Source organism: Centroberyx affinis, unplaced genomic scaffold (assembly GCF_046629955.1).
Source record: "Centroberyx affinis isolate AG114_WGS23_722 - 3 ecotype Tasmania unplaced genomic scaffold, CSIRO-AGI_Caff_v1 ptg001297l_1, whole genome shotgun sequence".
Lineage (NCBI taxonomy): Eukaryota > Metazoa > Chordata > Actinopteri > Beryciformes > Berycidae > Centroberyx > Centroberyx affinis.
In genome coordinates this window covers 200478-213169 of record NW_027279803.1, presented here as the reverse complement: position 1 = coordinate 213169, position 12692 = coordinate 200478, and the positions used below count along the sequence as shown (strand labels likewise).

The 12692-nt window shown below is 42.0% G+C and overlaps 1 protein-coding gene across 1 annotated transcript; it reads right to left on the bottom strand.

Moving 5' to 3' along the window:
* Window positions 1–1853: 1853 nt before the first annotated feature.
* Window positions 1854–9132, bottom strand: LOC139649166 (polycystin-1-like protein 3). Its single transcript, XM_071525495.1, has 3 exons — window positions 9001–9132; window positions 2358–2798; window positions 1854–2252 (listed from the first exon to the last, which is right to left on the bottom strand). The coding sequence occupies exons 1-3, from the start codon at window positions 9130–9132 to the stop codon at window positions 1854–1856; spliced, it is 972 nt and encodes a 323-aa protein (XP_071381596.1).
* Window positions 9133–12692: the final 3560 nt, after the last annotated feature.

The following is a 12692-nucleotide window of genomic DNA, read 5'->3' as shown; positions in this document are numbered from 1 at the left end:
TGTCACAGTGAGGAGGCAGCTAGTGAATGACAGAGCTCTGATGCACTGTTGGCTGGGCTACACACATCCCACATTTCATTATTAGTGGCTTTATCCAAGTGGATTTATACATTTCTATAAATGTCCAGATCTTCAAATAAATATCTGAAATATATGGCGTTTAGTTATCCAGTGAGACAGCAGTAATTTGATGCATTTTGAAATCTTTCTTACTGAAGCAAATGAATAAAGTCCCACTGTTATTTTTTTGCTGTTCTCTGTACAAGACGTTCATGCACTGTAGTTATTCTAACTGATTCTCATTTTGACTCAGTCTTTACATTTTGTGACAGAATTAGTGCATTGTTGAGTGTCGCTTAATTATAGATTATGCAAGAATTTGTGCAGCCAGAAGAGACTATTCAGCATAGATTATTCAACAATTTGACAAACTCATCTGAGATGAAAATAAGATTCCTTAACGAAGCTACTGAAGCCACATTCTCAAATTATAAGTGCGCTCTTTCCTGAAATAACTCCTTTGAACATAGACCCCTGAATTGCTCTCCTGCTGTTGTTATTCCTCTTACACGGATAACATCTGCCCTTGACTTATTGTGATAAAGAGTCTGTGTGTGTATGGGGTGGGGGGTGCGGGGCGGGGGTGTAATGCATCTGTCTGTATTTACAGGATACCTCAAAGAGGCCATACACAACCATAGGCTTCATCTCCTCTCTCCCTCTACCCCCCCCCCCCCCCCCCCCCCCCCCATCACCCATTCACCCCCACCATCTCCAAGGCACTTTTCAAGTCACTGACTAGCCATGTCTGTTTGAATTATGCCAGATATTTTAATTAACTCCTCTGCACAACTTGTTTGCTCCATCTACTGGTGAGATTGTGGATAGGTCACATTTCCACACCCAAGATCCCTCCAACACAATGGACAGGTTTTTGGTATGATATGCCTTGAAGATATATGTTTTTACGGCCTAAACCCGCGGCTTCCTTACAGCTAACGTGGCAGTAACTTCAGTAAACGAGAGGCTGCTGTTAAATGTGTGAAAAATGTCTGAATTTCATTAGAGTCTCAATCAATAATATGTAATGGAGCGTTTCAAGGCTGATTTACATACAAAAGATGGATGGCCCAGCATCTACAGTTCCATCGCATTGTAATCTGGTGATCTTGATTTAGTTGCAACTGTGAGAAGTTAACATGCAAAGTGTAACTGTGTCTAGGGGCATAGTGCATCTAAAATCTTTTCGGGGGCACAAATTCACATATTCCTAGAAATTTCGATAGATTCTAGACCCCACCATTCACCTATTTACACACCTAGTCACATTTACGAATCCACACAAGCATACAGGCAGGAAGAGGAGAGAGACAGAGACAGAGACAGAGAGAGAGAGAGTGCGAGCATAAGTGGCACAAGTGTAAGGGGCTTTGTTGCTGACCTTAACATCTGTCTGCTAGCTTCCATAAGGCCTCCCTCACTCTCTCTGGGTCCTCTCTGCCTCAACTGCAATGACCATGAGATCAGCCAACCGTGAGAATGCTGTTCAAGCTATTTAATTACAACCTAGTGATTAAGTATGAGTAATATATTGTATGCAACGCTGAACAAATATTTACCAGTGAGACAATTACGCCCACATGAAAGGAGCTGAATACTTTTTTTTTTACGACATATATGTACATACAGGAGGCGACTTGCTTCTTGTGTGTGGATGCGATGTGCTTGTGAGGTGGCTGTGTCCTGTGGTGGTGAAGGTGTCTTGGGGGTCTTGCAGTGAGTGGGATCTCTGGTGGAGAACTGGTTGTGGGATCTCTGGTGGTGAACTGGTTGTAGGATCACTGGTTGTAGGATCACTGGTGGTGAACTGGTTGTGGGATCTCTGGTGGTGCACTGGTTGTGGGATCTCTGGTGGTGAACTGGTTGTGGGATCTCTGGTGGTGCACTGGTTGTGGGATCTCTGCTGGTGGTGCACCGGTTGTGGGATTACTGGTGGTGCACTGGTTGTGGGATCTCTGGTGGTGCATTGGTTGTAGGATCACTGGTGGTGAACTGGTTGTGGGATCTCTGGTGGTAAACTGGTTGTGGGATCTCTGGTGGTGCACTGGTTGTGAGATCTCTGGTGGTGCACTAGTTGTGAGCTCTCTGGTGGTAAACTGGTTGTGGGATCTCTGCTGGTGGTGCACTGGTTGTAGGATTACTGGTGGTGAACTGGTTGTGGGATCTCTGGTGGTGAACTGGTTGTAGGATAACTGGTGGTGAACTGGTTGTAGGATCACTGGTGGTGAACTGGTTGTGGGATCTCTGGTGGTACAGTGGTTGTGGGATCACTGGTGGTGAACTGGTTATGGGATTACTGGTGGTGCACTGGTTGTGGGATCACTGGTGGTGCACTGGTTGTGGGATCTCTGGTGGTAACCTGGTTGTGGGATCTCTGGTGGTAAACTGGTTGTGGGATCTCTGGTGGTAAACTGGTTGTGGGATCTCTGGTGGCACACTGGTTGTAAGATCTCTGGTGGTGCACTGGTTGTAGGATCACTGGTGGTGAACTGGCTGTGGGATCTCTGGTGGTGAACTGGTTGTGGGATCTCTGATGGTGAACTGTTTGTCGGATCTCTGGTGGTGAACTGGTTGTGGGATCTCTGGTGGTGCACTAGTTGTGGGCTCTCTGGTGGTGAACTGGTTGTGGGATCTCTGGTGGTGCACTGGTTGTGAGATCTCTGGTGGTGCACTAGTTGTGGGCTCTCTGGTGGTAAACTGGTTGTGGGATCTCTAGTGGTGAACTGGCTGTGGGATCTCTGGTGGGATCTCTGGGGTCAGAGATCTGGTGCTGCACTGGTTGTGGCAGGTCACTGTGGTGGTGGCGGTGTGCCATGTATTGTTTTGTGTCATCTGTGGGGGTTGTTGGTTGGACACGTGGGTGGGTGCCTGGTGTGCGAGGTGTGGTGGACTCGTTCGGACTTGTCACAGTGGGTTTGCACCATGCCAGTGGTTTGGTGTAGCTGGATTTAATTGTGGAGGGGAGCGCTGGCTTCGGTTGGGGTTTGGAACAAGTAAGGGTGTGGAGGTTGGGGGATGGATGGGTGGATACATCTGCCCTCAACTCAGTTACTAACTCATACCAAGAAGATTTCTACTATGAGTGAAGCTTTAGTTTTTAGCTAGCTTTTCTTATTTAAGCATGACCAATGCCTTTCCCTAACCTTAACCAAACTGTTTTATTGCCTATCCTTAACTAAAGTTGTAGTTGCCTGCAGTTGCTTGTTTCCAACAGTCAAAAACACTCTCCGGGTGGCATTAGTATCACAAGTAGAGGACTGGTGATTGGTCATTTTTACCTCAGGACCATGGACATTTTATCCCATCCGGAACAAACATGACAGCGTTTTTCTCTGGCTATTTTAGTAATTCCAACTGAAATTACCTAGTGTATTTTGATGAGGGAACTCCTGGGGTCCTGGGATCATTTTAATCCCATTCCTATCAACATCTGGTGTTTCACGCAAATACTAATTTGTGCACCTGGCATCTGGATTAAAAGACCCATATAACCAGTAGCAGGGTAGAGCAGCATCACTCTTTCGATTAGATTAGATTAATCTTTAATGATCACCATGCAGAAATTAGGTAATTGCAGCAAAAGTAATATGCCTCAGCAGGGAAAAAAGACAAATGCAATATAAGCACTCAAATAGAATATATAATAAGCAACAAAAGAATGGATAGTGCATTTACAGTAAGTTTGGTGCCAAGAAAAATAAAGAAAACAGTGGAAATGAGTGCAGGAGCTGCTGCAGCTGGCATTTCAAAGATATAGAGCCACTTGAGAAGAGAGTTTTGCCCGTTTTGCTGTACTGCAGGGAGGCTGGTCTCCTGAAATGTGTGAATTGAGCGAGATGCACAGAAAGTGAGAGAAATATGTTTACATGAAGGAGACACGACTAGGAAAAAAGCAGTAGTTTGACATTGGAAAAGTATGATGGAAAGTAAGGGTGTGGAGGTTGGGCGGCAGATGGGCGGATATATTTACCTTCAACTCTGATGATGAAGATTGATGTCAACTCTGATGACCAAAACCTTACTCTAACCTTCACTAAATTGTTTTAGTTGCCTAAACTTAACCAGAGTTGTTTTACTTTTTTATTAAAGTGAACCGTTAGCTAAACTTTTCACATGACAAACGGGTGAAAATGGTGTGTCCAGGTCCTGCTATTGTCACATAATCCAATTTGTGGTGGATGAGTGCATTGTTCACATAATTTGTGTCCACAACACATAGTCAAAATTTCAGAGTTCATGTTCGTTTCAGACTGTGTTGGCTGTGGGTGACACTCATGTCCTCAGGTTACCACAGTCCCCTACTAAATTATTACTGTCCGGATGACGTGCTGAAATTATCAACCTCCGCTGGTAATACTAATGCCAGTTAGGTCTTAACCTAGCCTGATATTCAGACTGAATGGCCAATGGCCGTTTTCTGTGTGTGGGGTGCTGATTTCCCCACACCAATCACTTGTGACTGACGAATCCGGACGCTCTGAAGTTATTTTCAGTGACACTGATGCTGGGCGTATTTACTAACAAGAAAGACGGTCGTTTTTGACAAAAATATCGTCTTTGCAATGAAAATATGTTGGTTATTCTGCCGAGATGCCAATGAAAAACCGTTGAACGAACGGTTCAAACTTTAGTCTCGCCCACAAAGGTGCTGTTTGGCCCAATCGTTTTTTCCGATCAAGAAAACAGCATTGAATAGAGCAACATAGAGCAATTGCTCCACCAAATCTGAAGAATGGGCGGGTCGTGATTCAGGAGTCTGGAACCAGGCTAGGCTTAAACCTAATTATGAGGCAGAACTGTTGACAAAACTGTTAAACACAATTCATGCTTTTAATATTATTACATCCACAAGTACCAAAAAGCACCATAGTGCCCACACCACTCCGACATTAGGAATATCACAGTAAATCAAGCTCCCAGCTGCGATAGTTGTAACCAGACCTTGTGCAGTAAAATGTTTAAAATAACTAGCTCTCTGACTTCTGGATATGTGTAACTGTAGTAACTTCAATGGTCTTGACATGTTGAGTCTCCAGGTTGTAGAATGGCACTTGCACAAAGCAGCTTCAATCCATACTGCAACCACAACTGTTTGATACTCAGTGAGCTTGCTCATTAGCCCCTGTAGCAAGCATGGCTCAGACACACCAGATAACAGCAACACATGCCGCATGGTGATTGACCCCCCTCCCTCTGTACAGTTAAAACTTGGGGGGGGGGAAAGAGGAGCAGAACCAAAATATCTGGCTCCAAACATCCAAAGTCTTTCAAGAGTCTTCACCGCTTTTGATGAATTTTTAAACACCAAGTCTTATCCTCCGGAGTGGCAACGTAGCAGTCCCACGGTGGATTGGATGTTCGCATTCTTTTCCAAAATCAATAAGTCATTTTTGGAACGTCAGAAAACAAAAGGTGTTGATGTTTCATACACCTACACACATTTCTCTTCGTCTGCCAACAATGTAAGCATGCAGGCTTGCCTAAAACCTGAATAAAAAAATAAATAAAAAAAATAAAATAGTGCTTTTTGTGTTTTATGAAAACCTATTTGCTTTTATCTTCACATTATGAATGTGTAGATATGAGAAGCAATGCTCTAAGATGAAGGATAGAAGGTTACAAACTGTTGTCCTTAAGATGTGTTGGGTTGTTAACATGTTATTCACTATAGCTTTACGGAAATATTCATTCATTCATTTTTTCAGTAACCATTAGTGGAATAAATTACATTTTGAGGAAATAAATAATAACAATGAACTTTATTTATACAGCACTTATCTTAAGGAAGGCAGTACTGTAAAATACATAATGAGGAGATGAAAAATAAGAAGCACAAGGAGGAGAAAACACAAGTACAAATACAATAGAAGAATTAACAAATATGTTAATGAAATCAGATAAAAGCAAACAAACAACACAAGACTAAAAGTGGGTAGGATCAAAAACAATTACATAAAGCAAGTCTATAAAAATGTGAAAACACATTTTTATAGACTTGCTTTGTGCAATTGATCATTCTCATTTCACAAATGTTCGGGAGACCAGGCTCATTGCTTTAGACCAGTGCTTCTCTATGTCTTTATATCTACAGTATTGCCTAAAATTTAACATATGATAGGTAATATATATAATAATCCATAAAAATGGTGAAATCCCTCTGCAATGAGCAACCATAGATTCATAGTTTCCAAAAACATTGCAGTTTTAAATGAGATTGCAATTGCAGCTGCCTGATGGAACACCAAAATATTGGTGTTGCTGATGCTCTCACCAGCTGCTAATCTCCAAACTGGAGCTTAAAGTCAACTTCCCTGGCCAGCACAGGTGTTTCACATCCCACTTAACATGTAGCTTCAGCAGGGAAACCGGAGCTGATAGGAAACCAAGCTTAAAATGGAGAGAGCTGGGCTTATGGTTTCTGGCTGACACCCACAACTAAGCAAAAAAGCCAAAAAAAAAAAATACACAAGAACTTGCCTTTCCACTCCAGACTGAGCGGTTTCCAGCTGCTACCACGGGGACAGATTTGGCAGTGACAAAACCGAGAAATAATACTTTGTGATGTCTGTCTTTGAAAAATAACTGTCACAAACGGCGACTCTCCGAGTGAGCTCTGATTGTCCCTTACGGCACTGTAAATTACTCTCTGGGGCTTTTCTTCATTCAGTCGTATTTGGCTCATTTCCTCTCTGAACAATAAAACTGTATTGATGGCCAACTGAAGAGGAGTCAACAGCTAGGTTATTGCATATTTTTTGCTGCTTACTAGGCAGTGAGGGATGCTTTGTGTGCGCACGCGTGTGCGATTGCGGGATCGGTTCGCTTTATCTTACTCTGTTGGCGTCTTTCTTTTAAGTCTGGACTGTGTGTGTGTGGGTGTGTGTGTGTGTGCCTTCCTCTTCCTTTTCCTTTCGCCGGCACAAAACAAATTGCCTTCTTTTAGGGGATCTGGGAGAGTTTGGGAATGGGGCGTGGATCACACTGTGTAAAGCAATGTGTAATGAGTTACATGTTTGTGAAATCATAAACAGGATGGAGCTGCCTGAAGCCCAGAAGCCCTCCCAGGCGCTTGGCACTACACTTTAAAGCCTCGCTATACCCCAGATGAATTTCAGGCACGCAACACTAGCTCCCGCCTCCCCTCGGCAATGAAATCAGCTGTACTGCCACGCTGCTGTCCGTGCATGTGTGTGTTTCTTTGTCTTTGTCTTGGATGTTGATCAGACTTTTTTCTACCCGTTCTAAAAATTTTCAATGATACGTTTTTCTTTTCTAGAATATAAGGGATTACACTCATGTATAGTATGTATTGATCTTCAAGCGTATCGTTATTTTTTATAGTTGGAAAGACATGTATACTGTTTATTGCCTATTTTTCATTACATTACGCCATTTAGTAGACGCTTCTGTCCGAAGCGACTTACAATAATTGTCCCCCACCAAAGGGGGGACTATGGATTGGTCTACGTCCGTTCGTTCATTCGTTAGTTTGTTTGTCACACTGTAATGTTGACTTTGTGCCGCTAGGGGGCGGCATTGACAATGAATGGGGACTCAGTCTTAAAGCAGGTCATACAGTTAAAGTTATCATACAATGTGGGGGACAATGAATGGGGACTCAGTAGTAAAGCAGGTCATACAGTTAAAGTTATCATACAATGTGGGGGACAATGAATGGGGACTCAGTGGTAAAGCAATACACTTAAAGTTATCATAGGTAACATAATAGTCTACACACGCTACACACTTGGAGACATCAGACTGGGTTGATGTGTTGAAGTGAGAGTCAATGGAGAATTTTTGGGCAAACCTCTAACCACAAGACACTGTAGTTATTGTCCAGTTGTTGGACTGTTGTACTGTTATTGCATCATCACTGCACTACCACTGTGCCTCAGTGTTGACTACTTATATCATATTACCACTTACCTTCTGTGCAATACCATATATCACTTATCATTTAGCATTTATATTATTCATAACACACACTCCTTGTGTTGCATGTTATATTGTATATTGTATTATAAATTGTATTGTAGTGTACATTGTGTAATGTATGGATTGTATTTATTGCGTATTGTAGTTCTTATATTTTGTACTGTATTGAGTAAAAACAGGACAATTACAGTTACTACATTTCAAGATATAACTTGTAAGCCTAATTCTGAGGAGAGTAGGCAACAGAAATATATGGTCAATCTGTCCTTTCATTGTCCCATACCAAAATGCTTATACAATTTCACTCATATTTCAAGTACACTCAGCAATCACTGACTGACCCAATGAATTGAATAGATCTGGATTTGCTCTGGTCTCAGTTTTGACTTAAGTGCATTTTATACTTTAAACCTGCAATAAGCGATATCAGACCTTATAACCAACCCTGATATCATTAAATTCCGCTCCGAAACGACGCTCCTCCTGCTCCATTCAGTAGCTTTTCGTTTTTTTAAAACTAGCTTTTCTCCTCCCTCGCTGTTTGAAAGCAGCGCTCTCCCCCTCCCATTCCTGAACAAAATTCTCATAATGACGGAAACGATGAAGCAAGTGAGTAAACTTGTTAAACTAGTAAACTTGTTAAACTTGTAAACTTGTTAAACTAGTAAACTTGCTACCTACCTCTTCACTTGTCACGGTGGGACTTGTAACCTCCAGCAGAAAGATGACAAAGTGAGACTGGTAACCGGCGACACTTCTCCGTAGGTACGGTTAGCTTAGCTATTAGCCTTTATGCACCGTACTTTGCAGTGTTTGTCCTTTGTAGGCCTCCATAGAGCAGTGGCTTTGCTGTGTGTTATTTACAAATGTGTTGCAGTTTCTATCGCCCTCTAATTTCGCTTAATAAAATAGCATCTCTATTTCTATCTCTATTTGACGCATAGTTTGGGGTTGGAAAGGGTCTCTGCGTGTTGCGTAACTGCCCAAAAATCTCAACTTCACGTCTAGTCTACGCAGAGTCGTACGCTCTGATTGGTTGATCATAGGGGTGATCATGACGACATCCAACTCTTCAAGCTCCAACTGCTCCAACACATCCCATTCCTCCAGCAGCATTGCTATAGCCGCGTCCATGTTTGTTTTTACCGGATATTGTCGTCACGTCTGCTTCCTGCTCCTCTCTTCTTCTATGCTTCGTGTTGGTGCGATATAATTTATTTTTTAACACTGTCACCCTGTGTCTGAGATTCAACAACATGCTACGCACATATCAACACAGAAGTATAAAAACTTAAATGTAAGTGCCGCTGCGTTCTTTACATTACGTTTACACTATGTTCAACTATAAAATGCAATTTAGTCTTGATCCCCTTTGGACCTGGTCTCAACTCTAACTAGAATGGACCTGGTCTTGGAGTTGACTTGGATTCGACTGAGGTGGTCTTGATGACAGCCCTGATGGCTAATGTGTGCACATGAACATGTCTAAAATCTGGTAATGTGTGGGTACACGTGTCTCTCCTCCCCTCTGTCAGTTAACACAGCATTCTCTTTCTCCATTCAGCCAGACCAGGGGACATTGATCAAAATCACAGACTGGGGTCTGCCCTGTGACGCACTGCTTCTCAAATACAGGGAGAGGAAAAATGCCCAAGGCAAGCTTCACAATAATTCCCCCAGTGGCAAATCCATAGGGCCACTGCCTTCTCTGCTCGCCAAACAATCCACAGAATCAAGAAAAATATCTATTTTCCATAAATCTAAAGCAGTACAGTGAAAATGGTGAGTTGTACTGGTGTTATTTTTTCAGGGACTTTCTTTGCAGAAGTGCCTTGTTCTACAGTGCCATTTGTCAAATGTCTTCGGATACAATTTCAAACGGGACAAAAATGAACCCATAATCATAGCACATTTTACAATCAGCAAAATGGGTTACTTACAGTGAAATCCTGTAAATTGATCGTCATTTTTGGCACCTTGAAATACACTGTAATACAAGTCTAGTCACATAAAACATGAGCACACTCGCTGAGAATAATGCCTCCAGTTTAATATGCAGTTGCAATCTGTCTAAATGCATGCACTAATAAGGAAATCCTGGCATTTCTACACACACAATGTGCTATATTTTGCATTGCACAATTTTTAGTTTACTATTAGTATACCAGAATGAGGTTTGGCTGTACAAGGTTCTTTGCCCTATAAAAGCAAACAACAGTAACTACTTTTTTTGTGATTTATAGGTCACAGGTCAGGACTCGGGTTTCTATTTCACATCAGCCCATAAATACTATTAATAGTCCACTTCTGTACCAACAATACTCCTGATGGGACAGGAGATAAACTCGGAAGTCGTTTTTATCAGTTGCACAACTCACACAGTTGCTGTTGCTTTGTAGGACAGTTCTGCCGAAACTAACTAATTTTGCGATGGATCTTCCAGGTGGACAAACATAGTTGTACATTGCACTTTTTGTTTTATATAGAGTTTAAAACCTTGCATTTCTGTGGACAACTGCAGTTTCCTATCAGTTAAGAGGCTCCAGAGGTATTTTAGTGAAATCCTGGTGCTCATCCAGAGAGAGACACCTAACCACCAAGCCAGCAGCCACTGGAAGAAGGTCATTAACGCAGTAATTAGCAAACAACATGCGTGCCGTATTTTCCCTAATGGAGTCTCTTTAATCTTGTTATTAGTCACCTAATTAATGAAGGGAAGCCGGCTAATGCGTCTCGGCTTGGTTAAGGCCCCACAACAGGGTCCCTGGTCACAGAGGACAGCAGGGCCTCTAATCCCCCCTGAAGGGCCCTTCTATCTGGGTGGCTCCGGCTGCTCCAGGCTGTGCTGAGCAGATGCTGAGCGGGAAAGACGCAGTACACTCATGCTAAACAATGTGAAACAATATTTTTTGACACTATTAGATAGATAGATAGATAGATAGATAGATACGTTTGGAATGCAATTGCAGAGTAGCATCACACATCTGAGGCGGTATAATGCAATATAATGTAAAGCTGCCCCAGGCAAGATTTTTATGTAGAAATCCAGGGCTAAATCCCAAAGTGGGGCTCCAACAGAGAAGAACGTCCCATCCCCACTAATTGAAATGTCACAGACTCACCCTATTTGACCATGTTAAATTCTAGTGAAGGTGCGGTCACTGTTGGGAAATCTCAAATTGAAAACATGGAGGCCACTGAAGTCAGCGTTTACGGTTTCATTTATAAGTCGGTGTGCAGTGGAAGCCGGCGAATTCGTGAGCAGATGATAACGAGGACGAGGATGAGGACAAAGAGAGCCAAATTTTTGATTATGGCTTTTTGTGGAGCAATGGCTGCTACTTCTGTACAGAGGTGCGTGTGGATGCGGAGTCAGAGCCGGGAGTGGTGGGATCGTGACGTGAATGGCTTCACTGAAACAGATTTCATCCAAAAATTTCACCCCAAATACTTATGAGGTCTAACACCTCACTGTCCCTCCACTGACTCCCTCCATAGCAGCTGTCTTCCATGTTCGTATTCACCGAGTGACTCCCGAATGTCGATCTCGAGTGACGTAAAAGTCGCACGAATTCCGATATGACTGTTCAGACTGAGGTCGCATTGCAAAAAATCAGACCTGTATCTGATTTAGGAGCACATATGAAAGTGGCCCAAATCAGAATTGAAAAGATCAGATTCCATGTGATTTGTGCTGTTCACACTGTTATGAAAAAAAACAGATCTGAGTCACATATGAGCAAAAAAATCTGATTTGGGCCACTTTTGCCTGCAGTCTGAACGTAGCAATTGCCCATAGGCGAGTATGTTTGTGTGGACTATGATGTATACGATCTAGTATATGATGTAGTATATGATGTATAGTGTGTATATGATGTAGTTAAAGTATGTATATGACCTAGTATAGATGTATATGATGTAGTATGTATATGTATGGTGTAGTCATGGGCGGAAATTACGGGGGGGGTCCGGACCCCTGGGAAAAACAGAGAGTTGTCCCCCTCAATATATCATTGTAAACATAACTATAGAATTTGAAATAATATAATAATATGCATTGAAAGCACTTGTGCTAATTATAGAGGCAAACAATGCTTTTTTAAGTTTCGAAAGATTGCACCCCCCCCCCCTCATATGCCTCACAGTGGTTTGGTCCACTGCCCGAACCCCCACACTCATTAGCCGAGTGTCTGTGGAGCGATCTCTGGAAGTGTGTCAGTGGTGGCTGACCTCCAGTCAGTAGCTACCTTGCAAAGGTTAACTTAAAACAAAGGATGTGTCAGACATTTTTCTTTACTTCTACCACGCAATAGAATAAAACACATTTACAATTGTAAATGTAAATTTTCAAGCGGTTTGGTTTGTTACAAATGCCAGACGTGTATTTATGATACAGGATACTTGGTTAAGTTAAAATGCGGGTTTTCATACCAAAATACTTTATCTTCTGTAGATGGTAACAGTAAAATGTCTATAATATAATATTTAAGATTAACCTACCCTTCGTAATTAGGTTCAAAGTATATTCTTTGTTTCTTACTGCATGTAAAATGGCTGCCGCTATGTCATTTTGTTTATAATTTTGGAAATAAATGAAGACTTATTTAATAAAAAAGACATAATTACAAGAAACACTATGTTAAAATATTAAGTAAGTTTCTGGCAGGCTTCATAGCGTTCTGGACTTTTACACA

Bases quoted from the DNA above. Each gene is read 5' to 3' on its own strand.
- LOC139649166 (XM_071525495.1), bottom strand. From the start codon at position 9,132: ATGGACGCGGCTATAGCAATGCTGCTGGAGGAATGGGATGTGTTGGAG. The intron at 2,799-9,000 runs GTGAAGTTGAGA...AGATCCCACCAG, and splicing joins CGACTCTGCGTAGACTAGAC to AGATCCCACAGCCAGTTCAC. The intron at 2,253-2,357 runs GTAATCCCATAA...GTTCACCACCAG, and splicing joins CCACAACCAGTGCACCACCA to TTATCCTACAACCAGTTCAC.